The sequence below is a fragment of the Arachis hypogaea genome, chromosome 1 (genome assembly GCF_003086295.3).
Source record: "Arachis hypogaea cultivar Tifrunner chromosome 1, arahy.Tifrunner.gnm2.J5K5, whole genome shotgun sequence".
In the NCBI taxonomy this organism is placed as follows: domain Eukaryota; kingdom Viridiplantae; phylum Streptophyta; class Magnoliopsida; order Fabales; family Fabaceae; genus Arachis; species Arachis hypogaea.
Window position 1 is genome coordinate 97,192,174 of NC_092036.1, and position 20,884 is coordinate 97,213,057.

General features: G+C 32.9%; 5 protein-coding genes and 1 long non-coding RNA gene across 8 annotated transcripts; 5 read left to right on the top strand and 1 right to left on the bottom strand.

The window, feature by feature from the left end:
- The first annotated feature begins 3,661 nt into the window (after positions 1–3,661).
- On the top strand, positions 3,662–5,961 carry LOC112699506 (heptahelical transmembrane protein 2). 3 transcript variants are annotated; one of them, XM_072200147.1, is made up of 5 exons: positions 3,662–4,078; positions 4,189–4,275; positions 4,399–4,468; positions 4,639–4,688; positions 5,098–5,961. In XM_072200147.1, the coding sequence occupies exons 1-4, from the start codon at positions 3,840–3,842 to the stop codon at positions 4,681–4,683; spliced, it is 441 nt and encodes a 146-aa protein (XP_072056248.1). In that variant the 5' UTR covers positions 3,662–3,839; the 3' UTR covers positions 4,684–4,688; positions 5,098–5,961. The 3 variants fall into 3 exon arrangements, with proteins under 3 accessions (XP_072056248.1, XP_025607499.1, XP_025607498.1); XM_025751714.3 differs by lacking the exon at positions 4,639–4,688 and adding an exon at positions 4,870–4,933; XM_025751713.3 differs by lacking the exon at positions 4,639–4,688.
- A 589-nt stretch (positions 5,962–6,550) lies between these two features.
- Positions 6,551–7,185, bottom strand: LOC112699591 (uncharacterized). The gene is made up of 2 exons (XR_011864369.1): positions 6,896–7,185; positions 6,551–6,798 (listed from the first exon to the last, which is right to left on the bottom strand). It is a non-coding gene; the product is annotated as an uncharacterized lncRNA (long non-coding RNA).
- Positions 7,186–7,262: 77 nt separating this feature from the next.
- LOC112699543 (nuclear pore complex protein NUP43) lies at positions 7,263–9,529 on the top strand. The gene is made up of 5 exons (XM_025751716.3): positions 7,263–7,974; positions 8,129–8,198; positions 8,714–8,924; positions 9,072–9,145; positions 9,268–9,529. Exons 1-5 carry the CDS (start codon positions 7,337–7,339, stop codon positions 9,319–9,321), a joined length of 1,047 nt encoding a protein of 348 aa, XP_025607501.1. The 5' UTR covers positions 7,263–7,336; the 3' UTR covers positions 9,322–9,529.
- Positions 9,530–9,806: 277 nt separating this feature from the next.
- On the top strand, positions 9,807–10,853 carry LOC112699575 (uncharacterized). The gene is made up of 2 exons (XM_025751718.2): positions 9,807–10,401; positions 10,598–10,853. The coding sequence occupies exons 1-2, from the start codon at positions 10,015–10,017 to the stop codon at positions 10,649–10,651; spliced, it is 441 nt and encodes a 146-aa protein (XP_025607503.1). The 5' UTR covers positions 9,807–10,014; the 3' UTR covers positions 10,652–10,853.
- Positions 10,854–11,877: 1,024 nt separating this feature from the next.
- Positions 11,878–14,157, top strand: LOC112699559 (large ribosomal subunit protein bL35c). Its single transcript, XM_025751717.2, has 3 exons — positions 11,878–12,346; positions 12,477–12,593; positions 13,859–14,157. The coding sequence occupies exons 1-3, from the start codon at positions 12,101–12,103 to the stop codon at positions 13,934–13,936; spliced, it is 441 nt and encodes a 146-aa protein (XP_025607502.1). The 5' UTR covers positions 11,878–12,100; the 3' UTR covers positions 13,937–14,157.
- A 2,949-nt stretch (positions 14,158–17,106) lies between these two features.
- Positions 17,107–20,748, top strand: LOC112699623 (uncharacterized). The gene is made up of 6 exons (XM_025751722.3): positions 17,107–17,739; positions 18,162–18,437; positions 18,547–18,720; positions 18,836–18,942; positions 19,366–19,697; positions 19,818–20,748. Exons 1-6 carry the CDS (start codon positions 17,584–17,586, stop codon positions 20,405–20,407), a joined length of 1,635 nt encoding a protein of 544 aa, XP_025607507.1. The 5' UTR covers positions 17,107–17,583; the 3' UTR covers positions 20,408–20,748.
- The last annotated feature ends 136 nt before the right edge of the window (positions 20,749–20,884 follow it).

Genomic DNA, 20,884 nt, shown 5'->3' on the forward strand with positions numbered 1-20,884 from the left:
TTAAAGTATTGTTTTTATTTTTGTATTTAAAAAAAATTATAAAATTGTCCATAATATGAAATTATTTAATTTAAGTCTTTAATATTTGTAAATTATTTTAATATTATTTTATTGTAAAAGTAAGATAACGTTAAGACAGTTTTAAAATGTTAAAAATATAAAAAACTATTTAGACAAAAACGATGTATTATTTTTAAAATAATTATTAAATTAGGTAAAATAAAAATGAATTTTAACTCAATGAATTGTATTACAAATTTAAGATTTTAATTTATGTTTATAGAATAATTAATAGATAAACTTTGAAAAAAAATAGTACATATATAATAAAATATATATTATTTTTTTATCTCTAATATATCAAACTTATTTAATGTTTAATTTAAATAAATTTTATTTTTAACTTTGAAATACATTTTAATTCATCCTTCTATATTTTTTTATGATAGATAATTATTCAATTACATTAATTATTTTATTTGACTACAATAAATAAATTAATTTTATTTTAATTTGTATTAATCTTTTATCTTATCCATTTTGATTAATGAGTTTAAACTGTTATAATTAATTATATATTTGACCATATTAACTATAACTAATTAATTATATTAGTTTTTCGTCTTATATATTTTGATTAATGATTTTAAACTATTATAACTTTTACATGACATATTTATAAACTATTTTTTTATTAATTTAACTTACTTTATTGAGTAAAAAAGTCATATTAAATTTATTATATCAATTATTTAATTTAATTAATTCAACTATGTATTATTTTATTTCTGTTTCGAGGGCTATCTAAAGCGTTGATTTGAGCCTGAACGTGAGGTTCAGATCTCTTTGTATAGCAACGTCTGACTTGTTGATGTTGAGGTGCTACCTGTCCGAGTTTCTTGTGAGGAGATGGGGAGTGGTACCTACAAGAGACTCTGATACTTAAGTTAGCAAGGATTTTAGGCAGATTTTTAGTAGATTAGAACATGTCTTATACCTGAGGGTGCCAATATATTTATAGTAGAGTTAATAACCACATTTGTTGGAGTAGTTCCACCTTTATTGATAGATGACCATTCCTTTTATTTTAGGAGGCTATTAAGATCTCCCTTCTAGATGTAGTGGAGAGATTTGCAGAGACAGTTACTTGCTTGGACAAATAGAGCTGGACCTCTCTGTTGGTGTTCGACTTCTTTAAAGAGGTCGGACATGGAATAAAGGCTACCTTTTAAGATTGGACCTTTTATCCTTATTGAGCCTAGCTTTATATTTTAGGATACAGTATAAACAATTTCATTTATTGTCATGTTAATGTTTGAGTTGTTGTTTACCAAAAATTTCTTTATATTTTCTTCTTTGATTTTAAATATTTTAATTTTAAATTTCAAATTTTATTCATTATTATATATATATGTTTTTTATTTAATGTCAAATCTAATATTTCTAATTAATAACATTTTTTTTGTAATTTATTACCTAATAGTTATGTGCCCAATAATAATTATATGATTGTAAATATTTATTCAATTTATTAAAAAAATAATTTTTTTTATCTATTTTTGTATTGGATAACTTATTCACGATAAAAAATCATATATACTAAAAGATGATCTCATTTTTCTACCAATTGATTTTTTATTCAGTAATACTTTTTTTCTTCTATGATATATTATTTATACTTTTTTTATTTTTTTTATAACCTATAAAATATTATTATTTGTTATTGTACTCTATCTTTTCTATTTATTTTATTTTATTTTTATTTATTTAAGTTTTTATAATTTTTTATTATAAATTTTATTATTTTTATCTAAAACAAGTTAATTTATTCTAATTCTTTATGTATTGAGTATTTTCAATATTTAAATTGTATTCCTTGCTTAATTTTATTTTTGATTTTGAGGATATGAGTGATGAAATAATGTTGATGAGGCTGTTGTGCGTCTTTTACTAATTTTTTTATTTATTTCTTTTTTTATAGAGATCATAAGTAATTATTATATATAATGGTGCTTATGCATAAATAATAAATATAAATTATACCCTATTTTTTCGACGTAAATTTTTATTATCTATCTTAAAATAGAAAAAATATTGTAAATTACTTTGAATCAATAAATCTATCATCATTGTGAGAAATGGTAAAATTTAAAAAAAAATTATAATTATTCAATAAACACTTCATTTAGTCTAATATAGTAGTTATTTTAGTTGAATATTATCTTTAATTTGTGTTAAACTCAAATATTTTAACAAAAAGATATTTAAAAGGATGTAACCATTATTAATTAAAGAATGAATGAATTTATATGTTTACTACACAATAAATTAAAAAATTAAGTAAGAAAAATTAACATTTTAAAAGAATTTAAAAATAATGCATTTGAATATTGGACAAACTTATATTGTATTTGTTTTTATTATTTTATATTTTATTATTTTTTGTTTGAGATTTTTTAATATTATTTTTTTGTATTTTGGTATTTTAAAAAAGTTTTTTGATCTAATATATTTATTTGTTGGTCTAATAATTATTCTTTACAGAAAATGATACTAACATAATATAAGTTAATCTCAAATTAAAAAGTTACACTAATTAATACAAGTATTGTCGTATTTGAATTAATTTTTTATACATTAATATAATTAATTAAAAATAAATGATAAATAAAATTAAAAAATAATTAAAAAATAAAATATTTATAATTATTTTAAAATACATATTGAAATAAGTTATAAGATATTATTTAATAAGTTTAATTAATATACCGATAATATAAAATATTTTACATATTTGATATTTGTGTAATTATAATTATTCTTTTAGATAATTATTCAGATGGTCAATATAAAATTTAAGTATTTTTTATTAATATGACATTTATGTGATAGAATGTATGTGTAAAATAGTTTTATATTGACAATATATTAAAATTAAATTCTTACTTATAAGAATAAAAGGTAAGAACTTATATTAAAATAGGGACTAAAATAAATTTTATGATAAATTTATTTAGATTGTTAATATAGTATTGTAAATGATAACTTTGTACAAAGAAATTATTAATAAAATTTAGAATAAAATAGTGTTTTTATCCCTTAATATTTAGATCCTAAACTTATTTCTAATATTTAAAATTTTTTATTCAAGTTCTTAATATCTTAAAATTATTTTAAGAACAATGCTATATGATTATTTTTAGTCAATATTTAGCTAATAATAATTGATACTCATATTTACAGATATTTTACATACAAAAAGTATATAATTTATATATATTTACTAAAATTTTATACATATAAATCAATAACAGTTTGCACCTATATTTTTTAAAATTTACACACATAAATTATTATTAATTTATATATTAAAAATAATTTAATATTTATACTAATTAAATAATAACTAAAATTAATAAAAGTTTTTGTCACTTTAATATTATACTACTTTAAATTCTATTAAGATATCTATAATAACATGATAATATTAAAACAATTTTAAAATATTGGAGACAAAAAATAATTCTTTACTCTAAATAATTTTGTACACTTGTCAAAGTATTGATAAGCATGCTTACTTGGCTATTTATACTATGCCTTTTTAAATTACTAAAAAATATTTTTTTTAACTAAAAATATTATTCCAAGAATAAAGAAAAATAGATGAAACGGATCACATGGTGTTGTCTTGTCTTGACTATAAATATAAATTGTTAAATACAACTTTCGAGAATGCCTGGACAGGGCGTTAATCATAGCCGGAGACGGAACCGGTGAAGTTTCCCGGCGAGGCATTGCGAACACGGCGGGCAAGCAAACAAGCGACCAAGCCATCGAAGATGACCAGCAGCCGCCGGAGCGGCAACAAGAACGGCCGAAAAGTCGTTGAGAGCATCAAAAATGATTCGAGATCGAAGGAAACGAAGAGGTTCCAGAAGCGATTGGTGAGGTTCGAGGAGCTTCCGGAGTACCTGCGAGACAGCGAGTTCATCCTCGATTATTACCGTTCCGAGTGGCCGGTGAAGGATGCCTTGTGGAGCATCTTCGCATGGCACAATGAAACCCTAAACATCTGGACGTGAGTTAGCTGCACTTCACACAACTCTTCTCTCCGATTTCTGACTCTCTCTCACGCCATTTTCTACAAACAATTGGTGTGCAATGGTTACAACGTGTTTTTTTCTGCAGTCACTTAGGTGGATTTCTGATATTTGCTGCTATGGCCGTGATGAGCACCACGGCGACGGCGAAGCTAGGCTTCGGCGATTTGCTCAGGTATTGACTGTTCTGTTATTAAGTTATTGACAGCGATGCTGCGTCGTTTTCTTGTGTGTGCTGTGTTGTGTTAATAATGCCAAGATTATCTGATGTCGTGTGTGTTTGAGGTGGAACCACCAGAGTACCGGCGGCGTTTGGGTTGTTGACGACGGCGAAGGAGATAAACCACTCTGACACTGTTGCATTTCCGGTTAGCTTTTATTTAATTTTATCATTTGTTGGCATCTTCTCATCATCTTATTATATTGCATAGATATGCCAAAAAAATTAAATATCTATAATAAAATAATAATAAAAGGACGATAAATTGTTAAAAGATTTATATTAATATTTGAAAATGTTTGTTTCCTTGTTAATCAGGAGCACCGCACTACGCTTGATTTGTTTTCATGTGTCATCACATAGCATATGTAACTTCCTTTTATTCACTAACTATAAGTTACAATCATTGCATGTTTATCTTGCCATACTTGTTCATCATAGCTCATGTTATTACTTTTACATTTTCATGGATATCTTATTATTATTAAGCAGCAGTCACACAACCTTTTGGCTGGTATATTATTAATCTTCAGTCTTATGAATTTTTAGACCAGATACACGGCAGATCATGATTTGGGACTTGCCAAGAAATTGATGTGCATTCTTAAATCGTGTAATAATGTCCTCTGTATCTTTCATATACTAACAATGATTTTTAAATGACAAATATTAAAAAATGATTTAGTAAACTTGATGTGATAACTAATGAAGTCATACGCTGTTCAATCATTTTTTCTTTTGTTATATATATATATATTTTTAATTTATATTTTCCAGGATTTGCATTTGAGACACGTTCAGGATCCATCTATCCTTCTCAACATGAGAGAATCTGGTGTAGAAATAGTTCCTCGATGGCCGTGGTTCGTTTTCTTAGCCGGGGGAATGGGGTGCCTTGCTTGCAGTTCTCTATCCCATCTTCTAGCTTGCCACTCCGAAAGTTTCAGCCTCTTTTTCTGGCGTCTAGATTACGCTGGAATTTCACTTATGATTGTTTGTTCCTTTATTGCTCCAATTTACTATGCTTTCTTATGCAATCCATATGCAAGATTATTCTATTTGACATCAATATCTGTGCTGGGAATCCTAGCCATTATTACCCTTCTTGCACCATCATTTTCCTCGCCACGGTTCAGACCTCTCAGGGCCTCCTTGTTCCTCTGCATGGGATTTTCAGGCATAATTCCTGCAGCTCATGCACTTGCCCTGCACTGGGGACATCCACATATAAACATTGCGGTTGGATATGAGCTTGCCATGGCAGTCCTATATGCCACAGGAGCTGGATTTTATGTGTCTAGGATACCAGAGCGATGGAAGCCTGGAGCATTTGATCTTGCAGGGCAAAGCCATCAGATATTTCATGTTTTTGTTGTTCTTGGTGCACTTGCTCATAGTGTTGCCACACTAGTTATATTGGATTTTCGACTGGGATCCCCAACTTGTTCATTTTAGCAAATCACAATTAGGTTGTCTCCTGTTGTATGAGTCATAGTTCTATCTTACATATCAGTAGAAAGGCTAGCTGGTTGGTTAACTTGTGAGAGAAACCACCCGTTCTTGTTGTATCTTGTATGTACGATTATTGTACCACTTCTTTCTCAATATTTATTGTGCATTGCAATTGCAAAACGTTGGTAACGTACTAGGCCTCGTGTTCACTCTTAATAATTTGATTTTCATATATTGGCTGAGCAGAACCATGCATTAGACCGTGACTATGAGACACTAATCTTGATCTCTTAGTATGGCTAATTTAATTTAGAAGGATATGAAAGTGGGTACAAAAAAAAATCTTGACAGAATCATCAAGGCAGCGGTTATATTCACATATTTTGTGATTATATGCATGAAAATTTTAGGTTATGACATGCCTTGATGAGATAATGTAACAAACACATATCTGCACTAACTTTCCTTTCTTCCTCTTTGTTCTGCATTTCTGTTCCTACTTTTCTCATTAACTCGACGGTGAGTGTTGTATACCACTTTACTTGATAAGTGTGATAAAATGATTACAGACACCAAGAAGGCAAGAAACTTTTTCTGTTGCAGAATAGTAGCCACCTCATTGATTGAACCGCATTGAGAAACAGAGATTGATCATTCAAATGTTTACAGTTTTTTCTCAGGAAACCATTGAATGTTAGTAACCAATCGATTTTTTAATTTTGTGACGCTTAAACAGTCACACTAACCTGAAACTACTGAACTAGGGCCAATCAATAGCTACTAGAAAGGGTAAATCTTCAGATCATTTAAAGCAACAATTCATACCCACAAGAAATGTTGAAATACTTAAACATACAAGTTATGCACATTAAACTCATGCAGAATTAAGAAGTATACGAATCTGAATCAACGGGCAGAGAAACAATGAGAAAGATACACAAGGGAACTACTAGAAAAGCTGCAAGCCTAAGCAATTCCTCATTCTGTGTTGTTATCACTCCAGTCCTTGACCAGTCTCCACTGTACCTGAATAACAGCATTTGAAACCATTCTAATAATGAGCCGCACATTTAACAAATCTTTCAGAATTCAGAAGCAACAGAGAAAAAAAATGCAAGGTTACCCAGCATCAATGAACCCCAACCCAAACACTCCAATAGCAGTTCGAGCAAGAAATGATTTTGAAATCTTCAGTGAGAAAAAGGATCGCTTTTCACTCTTGCTGTTCTCTTGAACCTCGTCCCTCTTTGCCAACGTTGTTGTCCCAAACTTCCTTTGACTTTTGGTCGCAGGAAGAGAAGAACAACCGAAGCAGAAGATAACACCAAAACTCCTTCCAGCAACTACCACCATATTCTACTCTTATCCACAATCTATAATTAATACTTGACCCTCACAAATTCAAAGAAAAAGGTGAAAACAACCAGGGGCAACCAGGTAATTCACTTTAAACTCCAGGGGCATTTCAGTAAAAGAATACATTCCCATTTCCCACCTTTTCCCTATGCAAAATTAAAATCTTCAGAATTGGGAGAAAGTGAAAAACCCTTCTAAACCCTTGTGAATGGCAGCGACGGCAATGTTGGAATCGGAACGCCCAGTAATCCACCGTCTTCCACAGCATAAGTACATCGACGCCGTTAGGTGGCTTCCGCCGCTATCAACGTTCGACCGGTTCGCGGTGCTCGCCGCATTCGACACCGATTCCGGTTCCTCTTCCATCGAAATCCACTCCTTAAACCCTAACCCACTGTCCCTCCAACCTCACTCTTCGTTTTCCTCATCTTCCCGCGTCTCCTCCCTAAGGGCCTCCCAGTTCCTCCAGAAAACCGTCGTCGCCGCCTCCACCGCCGCCGGATCACTCCACATTCTGTTTTCAGATCCTGCGGATGCAACGTTTGAATCGGAGGTGTCGATGCCCGAGGAGGAGGGGCTTCACTCGGTGCCGGGCTCGTGCGTTGACCTCATGGACGGTGGGGTAGAGTGTGTGACTGTCGGGGAAGATGGGAGGGTCAACTTAGTTAGTATTGGGAATTCGAATTTGAGCCGTGATAGGTTGTTCGATAGTGGTGGGTTGGTGTCGTACACGGCAGCGAAGTGGGCGTCGCCGATGGAGTTCGCCACAGGTGGTTATGGGTTCAGTCTTCAGTGGTGGGACAAGAGGAAGCCCGGTGGACCGGTTTCTCAGTTTAAGGCTAACTGGTAAGGAAAATGGCGAGCTTTGCAATTGTTCGAAGTGTTGGAGAGGATTAGATTGTGTGAAATTAGTTAAATTCAATTATGCTTGTTCTCTTGTTACCATTGATATGTGCCACTTTTTTGTATTTGATAGCTGCTGTTGGTTGTTTTGTTGCAGGGATCAGAAATTCACTGCTGGAATAGTGCACTCTATCGATATTCATCCATCGAGAAAGCACACTTGCCTGGCATGTTCTTTCTTTCTTTATTGATTTATTTTTGAATGATTTACAAGATACTTCATCTAAATCCTAAATACCCAGATAAGAGTTAGGAGCATGACTGATATTAGATTTTAGTGCTGCATATGTAGTTTATGGTGCTTGCAGGTGCTTCTTTGAATTCAGTTGTAGACTACTACCTAAATATATGAAAGGTATCTAATGGTGAAGCATTTTGCTAAATTTGTAGATATAAATGTGGGATAAGTTTAATGACATTTGTAAGACTTTATAAGTGTGACATTATTCCAGGACAGCGTTTAGTATCTCTTGGATGGGTGATTACTGATTAAACAACATGTAATACCAATTTGGTGACATTGTCAGGTTGTGGAAAGTGTTTGTTGTTTTTAGCTTCTGTGATAGCAACTGCAGGTTGAATGGTTCCTGACTCCTGAGTTCTTGTGGTCTGGAGATGCTCAGACTTAGTTCTTTAGTTGTAAGCTTCTTCTGACATTTCTGGAATCATAATATATTCTCAGGCTGGAGGCTCCTTAGGTACTGTTTTTGCCTGGGATCTTAGGTGGCAGCAACAACCCATTATACTCTCTGGAGCTGAAGTCCAGTCAATATCTGAAAGCGAGGTCTGGGAGGTTCAATATGATCGATGCATAAAATCAAGCGCCACGTCTACTCGGATCTTACCTGCCATGATCTGTTCAGAGGATGGGATTCTCGCCGTAATTGAGCAAGGTATATATGTCCGTTACTAATGCAACTTGCTAGTTGGACATCTAATTTATTACTATCTAATATCTATAGTTTAGCATTGTTTTTATTGCACTAGTCACTAAAATTTTTTTCCTTGCATCTTTAATTTTGTATTCTTACCATGTGTAGGTGAGGAACCTATTGAGCTGCTAGCAGAACCTTGTGCCATCAACGGCTTTGATATTGATCGACATAACCCATCTGTAAGTTGATGCAGCTAAGATTGTTTGTTGTATGTTGAATCGTCAGATGGTATTTTTTGGTGGTTCCCTTTTACTGACCAAGTTGAAGATCAAAATCTTAATTTTCGTTGATTGTCATGCAGGATGTGATATGTAGTTTGGAGTGGGAAGCAGTAGCCATATTGACCAGAAGATAACGTGGAAGAGTTATGCACATTGGTAGCTTGAATTCTTGGACGGGAAGCTTTATGTAGTTTATGGAAGAAGAGAATCTTTTTAACGGACTAGATATGATGCTTCTTATGTTATATATGCAGCAACTTTTTGTTCTTTTTGTTAAGCCATTTGTATGCAAAGGAACGGGGTTTTCGATTATACAATAGGCAGCATATTATATCAATACAATAGTGTATCGCCTGATCACATAAAACGGTGAAGCAGCATATAGTTAAAACTAAAACTTAAAAGGCAAGGGGGACACTCAATTTCTGAAGAATTTCATGGCATATAATTTATCAATTTTGCTACGTCTAAATTTTTTATGGGTGATATCAATTAATACAAATTTTTTTATTTTGTTAATTTAAAAGTAATTTAAATCGTAATTAATTTACAATAACTATATATTTACACGGGTGTTATGAGTGTTTGATAAATAAACAGTGTTGTTGATAATCTAATCATTGTTGTCAAATTTAATTTTCGAGTTACATTGAATCTAATAATGAATTTTTACATAACTAAAAATGCTAATTTAAATAAAGATATTAATCATATTATCTTTTTTTTTAATGCATTTGGCGCGAAACCCGCTGACTTCAAATTGGGAAATCGAGGAATTTGGGATTAGGTTAGGGTTTGAAAGGGCATTGGAGAAGCAACAGTAGAGAATGGAGAAAGGAGGAAGAGGAGCCCCTGCTAACATAGTTCTGAAGAAAGACGAAGCCGAGGACCTAAGCGGTCGCATCCACCAGGTTCCGTGCTGTGTGAAACACGATGGCCCAGCCTCCGTTTCCGACTATTTTAAACCCAAGCTCACCGGCGTCGGGGTCGACGGTTTACCGTTACAGCAAGCCCATTTTAGAGGGAGGTTGCTCCAAGGTACTAGTCTCCCTCTTCCTCATGGCTTCTCTGGTTTTGTTTTATCAAAGAAGAGTGATGAGTGTTGGGAAACGAGTGCAACGTTCCGTGACGTCACGTATTGGAACCATGAGTTCGCTCCTTCCCACAACGATGATCTCTTCCGTGCTTTTCACTGCCTTACTCTTTCGCAAGCTGTAAGTTCCGTTTCTCCCTTTTTGGCTTCATGAATGAGATTCCGTACACTGATTTGGAATTAAATTGCACATAACTTGTATTATATGATAGTTAAATTGATTAAAATAAGCTTTAGAGGGAAAAAATGTGAAAATAGTTGTGGAACCTTAAAGTTATTTAAGGTTGGTTAACTAGAACGTTTGATTGTGACTGCAGCTGCATAATCCGGTGACAGCTGAGGAATTAGCTTCATCATCTTTTTCACTCTAGAGCGGTGATACATGCTGTAGCAGTCATATTCATGTTTTTTTGTGTGCTTTGATCCCCAATTCTCCCTATGTACCTCCCTATATGGCTTAGGCTAATATATTGCTTTTAATGTAATGTGTAATCTATCTTGCTGTCACTTTGTAGTCAACAATGCATATTTTAGAAGACCAAAATTCTAAAATTGAATCGGTTATTTGTCCTACCCAGGAGTAACAAGTAATATTGTTTTTCTATCTGAAAAGTTTTAACAATGATATTATATAAAATTTTTAGTATTAATTTTAAAAGATAAAGTTATTTCGTCATTTTTTTATAATTTTTAATGAACACTAAACACTTCCTTCTATTTGGTTCAATACTATTTAGTGATTGAAAAACATAAGGCTTATATATATATGAATGATAAACATATTAAACCATCAACAATGGATTTGATAATCTACTATTTTTCTACTTGCCTACTTAAACAAGTTCAAAGTAAGTAACGAAAGCATTGAAAAATGGTGCTCTTTCGATTTTTTATTTTTGGATTTTGGTGGGGGAGGGTGTTGGAGCTTGTTAATGATTAATTGGCTATCGAGTATAGCAACTCTACTAGCATGACTAAGATGTATATAGTTAGATTAATATGAAAACAAAAAACCCAGCTCACCAAGTTCTTTGCACACAACGAGGCAAGCGAGATTCGTCATCTCTACCTTCACTGCACCATGTTAAAACTTGGCATCTAAGCCAATGAGCTAGTGAGGCTGTGCAAAGGAAAAAAGAAAAATGGTGAAAGTGAAGAAAGAAGAATAAGAAGGATAGGGGAGAATATGAAAGAAAGAACTGAAAATTTTCTGTTAGTATGGGAAATCACACCTTGTACTGTACAAAGAATAAATACAACAAAATAATTATTCTAACTAACCGAATAAGTACAAAGAGTAACCTTATAGATAAGAGACTAACAAAATTGTTATTCTAACTAAATGTACAGGCTGTACTAACTAGAGTAAAGATATAAAATGAATGATCTAATTATGATAAATAAATAATCTAACTATATACATCTTAATCATGCTAATAAAGTTACTATAATGCTATAATACATAGCCAATTAATCATTTACAAGCTCCAATATAGGGAGGGTGGGGAGACCAAGAATAGCAATAACATTGTGGTGAGCCAAACCAAATTAAGAGAAGCCCAGAGTCCATATAATGAAAACTAAAAGTAATACAATAGTCAAGGCCCAATCGTTAAACAGAAGAGAACTCTCAAGACCCAAAGTGTGTCCAAAAAAAAAAGGAGAGAATTGTGTTTTCCTGTGAATATAGTAAAGATAGGGGGACACAACAGCAAAAAAGAGAAAGATTGAGGAACCCCTTGCCAAGCCTCTCTTCAATCATTATCCACAACCACAAGCTAAAATCTTCCCTTTGAACCTCACACCTTCAATTCCGAAACATGGCGTGTGCAACGGCAACGGTTTCCTTTGCCTTCAGGCTTCCACCACGCGCTCCCTATACACGTGTTTCGCACTCTTCTTCAGTTGATGTTCCTCTGTTGAACAAGTTCTGCTCACTGAAACTCAGCTCGTCAAGCTGCATTTCTGGCTCAACGCTTCCTCACAGACTCTGCACCGTTAAACCTACAAGGATTCAGCACCTCACCATTGTTTCTGCCAAGGGCTACAAAATGAAAACTCACAAGGTCCCTTCCCCTTTCTCTCTCTCTCTGTCCCACTCCTTTCTTTGTTGAATTGGTCTTTTCTGCGAGGTAAGAGTAACTCCAATTTGGATTACATCCTTTATTTGAATGTCATTTGTATCTTTGTTTGCAGGCATCGGCGAAGCGATTTAGGGTGACAGGTCGAGGGAAAATTGTGCGCAGGAGAGCTGGGAAGCAGCATTTGTTGGCCAAGAAGAATACCAAGAGGAAATTGCGACTCTCCAAAATGGTACTCTAGTTTTATTTTATTTCATTGACTTGTTTGATTGTTCTTTGGTTTTCTTCTATGGATAAGGTTGTGTCTTAGCTTCTTAGATAGTGGTCTAATTTCAGTGGTAACAATGGCCAAGGTGCGAGGCTTCTTTTAAGTAATAAATTAAGCATTCTGCTTTGGCTACCAGTTACAAATTTCTTACATGCAATTGCGAACTGCAATTGGTTTGCTGATATTTAAATTTTATTTTTATTGGTGCTGTTGGTTTTGTTGTTTTGGCATGTGAAGTGCAATTTTCCTGAGTATCTTAAGAGTGTAGAAGTAATATGACTGTTAAATATTGGGTGAATTTTTATGATGGCCAATGACTGATGACATTGTTTTATAAGGAATTGGATTGAATGTTTGCTGATTCTGAAGAGGGTTAACTTTGCTTGTTTATTGAGGATTCTTCAACTAGTTCTCGTTTTCTTTTTATCTGAATTCAATAAATTGATAACTGCTGACTTTACTAAGGTTAACTTATTTTCTTTGTTGGGGTGGTGGGATTAGAGGAATAGGGGTGACTTTGGGCTTACAAGCAAAAGCTGGAGTATAAACTGTCTCCCAGCCTTCTCTCCATTTGAAATGGGGATAAATTGAAAATTATGATATTAAAACACCTTCACTTATCTACCTTCAAATAGGAGGGGGAAGAAACATGTCAGAAACTATAATTCAATGGCATTGGTAGTTTGTAGCTATTGGTGTCTGATTTAGGACCAAGGGTCATAACATGAACAAAAGTCATTCTTTCTAGTCATTTATCATGTAGTTGAGTTTCTTCCCCAATATTTTTCATTCCATTGATTTCTACTTGCCATACTACCTGTTCACAGAGTGACTTCATATATGAGTGACTTCATAAAGTTTGTCAGTAATTACTGCCCGATATCTGAAATTTATACTCATCTTAGCACTTAGTTGATTATGGGTTTTAGAGAAATCCAGTGTTTTGAACTTGTTTCCTTCTACCAAACCAACATCATCCCGTCTATAGTTGGATTTCTAGAATGATGCTAGTTGTAACTTGTAATGCGGAGGGGCTTAGGTATCTGACTTGGATTCAACTAACATGCCCCGTTGGAAATTTTACATTTTTGAAATTTTCTTATTCATCATGTATAAGGTGGGTAGTTTGCATGAATACAAGTGTTAGCTTGAATTTGCTATATATATCATTATATGAGATGATAAGATTTGCATTCTCATGTCTAACTCCTTTTTATTGTCATGTGCAGCACCCAGTAAGCAGGGCTGACTATGACAACGTAATTGGAGCCTTGCCATATCTGAAAGTAAACAGAAATGTTACATAAAGGTTGCAATCTGAGTCATAAACCTAGCTTTGTTTAGTCTAGTGATTTGTGACGTCTCTAAATCTGCTTTTACACCATCTGAAAATTGTTTAATTTTTCAAATGATGTGAGATAGTTTTCCCAATTGAGATATCACTATATCAGTACCATATGAATTTGGCACCCTTCCTGTATCATGTAACAATTGGTATTTATTCACATAATTGACAATTTGAAACCAAGTTGTTTAGTGGATGAGTAAAGCTAGGTAATTAATTTTTTGAGATAATACTCAATTTGGTCCCTGAACTTACACGCGAGTCTCAATTTAGTCCCTGAAGTTTCAATTGCCTCTATTTAGTCCCTCAAACTTTGTAACATAACTCATGTTAGTCTTTGAAACAATTTTCAACGTGCAAACGTTAACGGAACACTGTCGTGACAGCCGGATGCTACACTAAACTTTGTAAAATGATGTCGTTTTGGTTTTGGTACTCAAATAACCCAAAAACAACATCCTAAATGGTATTTATTAAAATTTTACCTAACAAAATAAGTAATACGATACCGTTTTTGAGCTATTTAAGTGTTAAATTCAAAACCAAAACTGCATTATTTTACAAGTCTTAACGTGACATGTGATAGTCTACAACAGCGCTCTATTAACGTTTTTATACTTAAAATGGTCTCAGGGACTAAATTGAGACTCGTGTGTAAGTTCAAGACCAAATTGAGTATTATCTCTAATTTTTTAAGTCAACATTAGTTAATTTTAAAATTATTTTGTATGTTTTAAATTCTAAATGGTAAATTATAAATTTTTAACTCAAAATCCTAAATTGTAACCCTACGTTAAAATTGACTAATGTTGGATAACTAAAAATTAGTTTCTTATACTTTGATTACTTTCCCTTAGTGGATTAATCTCAGGTTGGGTTAGAATAGAATGAATTAAGAATAGTTGTGGTTTAGTCAAAGGCGAAGGTTTTGGTTATCACAAAGGGTACACACATCTTGAATTTCATTCACCCATTGGCGCATTTAAAATGGCAACTTTTGACCGTGAAGCTAAAAACAACTTCATGGCAGCAAGCACTACTTCCCTTTGAATATGTTGTGTTGTCCAACAACATTCCCCACACATTGGGTTTCTGGTCAACAGGTCAAAGTTGGGGTTGGACAAAGCATGATTGTTAAAAAATGTTTACCACGATATTCCATTTTTTCAATGCCGAAAAAATGAAAACTTAAATATCTACTTTGCACTCTTTTAGTGGGTGGCATTTATAAAATATCAACCATGCTAGCTATATAAATAGTCAGGTTAAAAGAATTCATGTAAAAAAGATAATTCATGTATGATTTTTATGAAGAACAAAATCAGAATAAACAATTCTATTTCTATAATAACTTAGTATAGTATAATATTAAATGAGATATTATTCCCTTTATGACGTAATAAAAAATATATTATCCAAATAAAAGAATATAATATTGGAAGGAGGCTTCCATCGGTTTAGATAGAGTCGAACTAATTTTAATTTTTTTAAAGGATAGTATATTGATAATAACTTAGTATAGTATAATGTTAAAAGGTATAGTATTAGAAGGCGGAACACATTTATAACACAATTTATAATGTTAACAAAAAAATCCAATACAAAGATATTTACTTCTAGGGGTATATTACAAATTGGATAAGATAAAAATAAAATCTCGATTCAATTCGCATTTAAAATATTGGATCGGGTGTCAACGAGCTATAACTCAAATAAAAAAAAATATATTTTTTATTTTTTTATAAGAAATTATAATTTTTTTTACATTTAATATTTGTTTATTTTAAAATATTATTAAATAATATTTTTAAATAATAAAAAAACAACTAAATATATATAAATATTAATAATAGAAATAAAACTACATCAAAAAGATAATAAAAATAAAATAACCAAATCTAATTATCCAACGTTTTAACAATAAAGTAATAATACAAGTTTTAATGTATTAATATTATAAGAATATAACAAAAATAAAAAATTTAAAGTGAATAAAAAAATGTAAAATTATAATATAATAAAATTACATAAATTCACAAAAACATTATATTTTCATTTATTTATAATATCTTTTATTTTTTAATTGGATCTATAGATTTGCCAATCAAATATCCAGGTATAATAAATTCAATATCCCATCCAATCTTTACCGTGATACTGCACATTGGATCCGGATTTAATCACCCTCTTTAACAATGCATTTGGGGTAGATTATCCCAATTTTGGTCCATCCAATCAAGGAAGTCCACGTGTCAAAGCCAGAGCCAATCACGACAGAAGCTAGCCGGCGGAATCGATCTCCACGTGGCAAACTCCACCCTTAGTTGAAGCGAAAGGAAGGTAAAATGGGACCCACATATATCCATAAATTTCATACGTGTCTTTGTGAAATGACATTAAAACCCACGCCAACCTCAAAGCTCGTCACACCACAGGGACCAGAGGTTATTTTTGACAATTCGACGAATCTCGCACGTGCTTCTCACTCACGTGCATGCCTTTATTCTTTAACTTAGTTTGGTAAAGTTTTTATTTTTCGAAAATAGCTCATGAAAGTTGTCTTTTAAAAGATAAATTTTTTAAAAGTTGCGATACTTACATTTGGTAAAATTATATTAAAAATAGCTTTTAATAACCATAAACACTATAATTGTGTTTGGTAAAACAAATTTTTAAAAATTAAAAAAATTATAATAAATATATTTATAACGAAGAATTATTTTTTTTCAAATTTTAGAGACCAATAATTTAAATATTTATTTAATTTACTCTTTATATTAATATAAATCAATAATAAAATTTGTATGTAATCTAATGTTAGTACTGATATATTCATTATCCATTTATATATAGACTCACTTTCATAAATCACAAAAAATGAGACACATAACTCAAGTAAAATTATATATCTATATTTATATATATATATACATATGTTGTTATTATAATTTTGACTAATGTTCACGAAGTACGAAAATTTTATGATTGATTTTTATAAATCAAGTCTCCTTTTTCACGTTTTAAAGAATAAAAAAAATAAATATCTACTAAAAATATAAAAATAATGTACAAAAAATAGTGATGTATTTATATTAAAATTATAAAGATTAAATTGAAAAATAAAAAATATATAAAAATTATGTTAAAATTTATAAAAATTAAGTTGAGAAATTAAAAATATACGAGTATTTTAATAACAATATAATAACAAAAAATATATATAAAAAAAAAATAAAATCTGATGATAGTACTAATAATTAATAATAATAATTTTAAATATTTATTATATTAATTTTTTTTAATTTTAATAAATACAAATTAATTTTAAAAAACTCCCTCCTATATAATTTCACAAGCACTTAGAATTTTTAATTTAAAACCCAGCCCTTCTCTCTCTTTCTGTTTCTCTCTCTGATTCGTCGAACATTACCAAAGCCCCCTTTCCTTCTTCTTCGTGGTTTGTTGTGTGTTCTTCTTCTCTCCTTCTTCTTTTTTTAGGGTTTCGTTTCGGAATCTCCGATCTTTGCGATCGCTGCGTCGGAATCGATTGCTGATTCGATTCTTCGATTCTTCAAAGTATTATCATTCTTGCCTCCCTGAAAAGTTTCCATGGTTCAGCTGATGGGCTCAGGGAACCACCATTCAGACCCCGAAACGGCGTTGCTCCGTGAAAGGAGGCTGGTAAAACTGGAGATCGAGGACCCTCTCGAGGAAGAGAATGGTCCCATCAACAAGCGCTCCAAATCTTCGCTCGCTCCGAAAGAGGTTTGTGATCAGCTGGACTTTTAAAATAATTATCTTTTCAAGGGGAAAAAAAAGTAAGAGAAAACGTGTTTTTGGGTAAAAAGAAAAGGGCCAAAATTGAAGCCAAAATTGAAGCCAATTTTGGCGTGCAAATTTTTTGCTCCTTTTGATATTCCCTGTTGAGATTAGAAAAGAGTAGAGTTCCTTTCTTGTTTTCAAGAGTCGGAAGAATATGATATTTTATTATTTTGTTGTTAACCATAATTTTCATTGAAAGATTAATTGGCGTGTTACCGCATGCGCAGATGAAAAACAAAAAAAGTATATTCAATTTAAAATTTTGGGGGGATTTGTTGTCATAAGCTTTTTATTTGACAATGTTCTTTTATTTCGGGGACTTATTCTCCTTGTGATTGGTTTCTGGGAATTTCGCACATGAGCAGATTATCTCAAGTGATGCATCTCTTGGTGATGCTTCAGCATACAGCATACTTGATGAGCCTAGCCCTTTGGGTTTGCGTCTGAAGAAGAGTCCTTCACTGTTGGATTTGATACAAATGAAGCTTTCCCAAGGGAGTGTGCCTGTTACAAATACGGAAAGTGACAACTTAAGCTGTCTAGGGAAAAAGGATACGCGTGCTGCTGCCGGAACCAGTTCTGTTGACAAGCTTAAGGCTTCGAATTTCCCAGCTTCACTTTTAAAAATTGGTACATGGGAGGTATAGTTCAAGTACTCCTACCTTGTTACTAGTATTTTTGGGAGATATCTTCACCTCCCTCCCCCCTTGAATTCTGCTTAGGTTGAAATTTATTTGTTTATTTGTGCAGTATAAATCAAAATATGAGGGCGACTTGGTGGCAAAGTGTTACTTCGCTAAGCATAAGCTTGTTTGGGAAATTCTTGAAGGTGGGCTGAAGAGCAAAATAGAAATCCAATGGTCAGATATTACAGCATTGAAGGCCAATTGCCCTGAGGATGGACCTAGTTCATTGTCTGTAGTGGTAATTATTTGCCTAGTCATCTCTCTATATTAACTAGTTTATAATTAATATCTAGGCATGCTTAGTTGTTCAGTATTCTTTGATTCACTGGGAATTTATTTGTGTATATGTGCAGCTTGCCAGACAGCCTCTTTTCTTCAGGGAAACTAATCCTCAGCCTAGAAAGCATACACTGTGGCAGGCAACATCAGATTTTACGGATGGACAGGCGAGCAAACATAGGTATATTCTTTTCTGCAATTATCCTCTGGTGTAGATGTGGGCTCAAATATTTTCATTGATATTTGGTATGGATTTAAAAGTTATAAGTTGGGTACCAAAGGTAGCATTCAATATTGAAGACTGATCTCCAATAGGACTACTGAGAGTGCTATTAGGTAACAACGAGAGAGCTCAATAAAATAATTGAGGAAGGGAGGCCCAGTTGCATTTGGTTTTTGGATATCGTATTTGTTAAGTTTTAGAGGAGTCTTTATGATATAGATTTAACACATTCATAGTCGTTAATGGCTTTTTATTGTGAAAATTTGTTTGGTTCAATGTGTTAACTTCTAATTTATATTGGGTTCATGCTATAATCATCAAGTCCTATGTTATTATATTTCTAAGACCTGATGTGTCTAACTCAACTTGGGTTTTCTGTAGGCAGCATCTTTTGCAATGTCCACAAGGGCTGTTGACCAAGCATTTTGAAAAGCTTATCCAGTGTGATGCCCGTCTTAATTTTTTAAGCCAACAACCAGATATAATTTTGGATTCACCTCATTTTGAGACACGGCCCTCTTCTGCTGAGAGTGCGGACAATCCAAAAGATCATGATGTGCATCAAGTCAACAGTAAGGGATCTGCCATGTCTAGTTTTCTGGACGTGCAATCACCTATTGCATCCCTGTCACCATCATTTACGATTGAGCACAATAATCCTCCTGCCATTAGCATAGATAGTCTGCCCCGTGAAGCGCCTTCCCCTAGTTCAGGTAATATAAGAACCTGGCTCTTGTATTGATTGTCCTGATCATTGATTCTTTATTACACTGTGTTGAAGGTTTATTGTGCTTTATATTAACTTTTTGTTTTGTTTTTCTTTTATAAACTAGTCATGGACTGCCGTGCAATTGAAGGGAGTTCAAGTTCTGAAGCTGAATCCAAGGCCCCTAGAAATTGGGATGAGATTAAAGTGCCTGGATTACGCCCTTCTATGTCAGTCAGCGATTTTCTTGGCCACATTGAACATTGCCTTTCTGAGCAAATAACATCTGAGCCAGAGTACCAGGAAATGCTGGAGGACATTGCACAGTATCTTCTTAGTGACAATCAGGCTATAGGTACAGCAGCTTCTGATGAAAAATCACTCATGTCAAGGGTCAATTCTCTTTGTTGTCTTCTTCAGAAGGACCCTCCAGCCGTGCAGAACTCACATGACCATGAAACTCTGGTTGAAGGGCCTGACCGTGGGAAAGGTATTCAACTTGACCATACTCATGAAACAGTGATGGATGACAAAAGTAGAATAGATTTCAAGATATTGGAAGAGGACTCTAGAGATGTTTCATCTAGCAAGCAGGCACCAGGCATGTCTAGGAAAGACTCGTTTGGAGAATTGTTGCTTCATCTCCCTAGAATTGCATCGCTTCCGAAGTTCTTGTTTAATATATCAGAAGAGGATAGCGACAGTCAAGGCAGATAGCTACTCTGAAATGTGAAAATAGTCAAGTTGCATCGAGAATATGTTAATGTACTCGCATGTACCAGTTTAACTTCTTCCATGGGAGTCACTAGGATTCTGAAAAATTTTTAATGAAGAATCGTGGTGTAGAGCTCATGTTAGAACTCTTTAGATAGGTGCTTTAGTTCTTTTCTTGTGGTCATTCTAGTTTTCGTAGACGGTTATTGTAATGTAAGTAGATTTATTGCCTAATAAGTTTTTCAGCAGTCACGGGTTTTAATTCTTTTCAGATTTGATTGACGATGTCACATTCACGATGTTAGCTCTTTAAAGTGTAAATACTGTTATTCTGTTATCAGCCATCCATACTGCTCTTATTGCCAATATATTTTGAAGAGTAAATAGATAAAAGTACCCATGAAAGATTTTATAGGATAGACTTGATGCACACACAACAGATTGATAACAGTGGACAAAAGTCATATATCATTAGTGGGG

What these genes read in the sequence shown, in the direction of transcription:
- LOC112699506 (XM_025751713.3), top strand. Translation starts at nt 3,840, where the DNA reads ATGACCAGCAGCCGCCGGAGCGGCAACAAGAACGGCCGAAAAGTCGTT. An exon ending in GAAACCCTAAACATCTGGAC is followed by an intron (nt 4,079 to 4,188) that starts GTGAGTTAGCTG and finishes TTTTTTCTGCAG; the next exon opens with TCACTTAGGTGGATTTCTGA. An exon ending in GGCTTCGGCGATTTGCTCAG is followed by an intron (nt 4,276 to 4,398) that starts GTATTGACTGTT and finishes TGGAACCACCAG; the next exon opens with AGTACCGGCGGCGTTTGGGT.
- LOC112699543 (XM_025751716.3), top strand. Translation starts at nt 7,337, where the DNA reads ATGGCAGCGACGGCAATGTTGGAATCGGAACGCCCAGTAATCCACCGT. An exon ending in TCTCGCCGTAATTGAGCAAG is followed by an intron (nt 8,925 to 9,071) that starts GTATATATGTCC and finishes TACCATGTGTAG; the next exon opens with GTGAGGAACCTATTGAGCTG. An exon ending in TTGATCGACATAACCCATCT is followed by an intron (nt 9,146 to 9,267) that starts GTAAGTTGATGC and finishes ATTGTCATGCAG; the next exon opens with GATGTGATATGTAGTTTGGA.
- LOC112699575 (XM_025751718.2), top strand. Translation starts at nt 10,015, where the DNA reads ATGGAGAAAGGAGGAAGAGGAGCCCCTGCTAACATAGTTCTGAAGAAA. An exon ending in GCCTTACTCTTTCGCAAGCT is followed by an intron (nt 10,402 to 10,597) that starts GTAAGTTCCGTT and finishes TTGTGACTGCAG; the next exon opens with CTGCATAATCCGGTGACAGC.
- LOC112699559 (XM_025751717.2), top strand. Translation starts at nt 12,101, where the DNA reads ATGGCGTGTGCAACGGCAACGGTTTCCTTTGCCTTCAGGCTTCCACCA. An exon ending in ACAAAATGAAAACTCACAAG is followed by an intron (nt 12,347 to 12,476) that starts GTCCCTTCCCCT and finishes CTTTGTTTGCAG; the next exon opens with GCATCGGCGAAGCGATTTAG. An exon ending in AATTGCGACTCTCCAAAATG is followed by an intron (nt 12,594 to 13,858) that starts GTACTCTAGTTT and finishes TGTCATGTGCAG; the next exon opens with CACCCAGTAAGCAGGGCTGA.
- LOC112699623 (XM_025751722.3), top strand. Translation starts at nt 17,584, where the DNA reads ATGGTTCAGCTGATGGGCTCAGGGAACCACCATTCAGACCCCGAAACG. An exon ending in CTAGTTCATTGTCTGTAGTG is followed by an intron (nt 18,721 to 18,835) that starts GTAATTATTTGC and finishes GTATATGTGCAG; the next exon opens with CTTGCCAGACAGCCTCTTTT. An exon ending in AGCGCCTTCCCCTAGTTCAG is followed by an intron (nt 19,698 to 19,817) that starts GTAATATAAGAA and finishes TTTATAAACTAG; the next exon opens with TCATGGACTGCCGTGCAATT.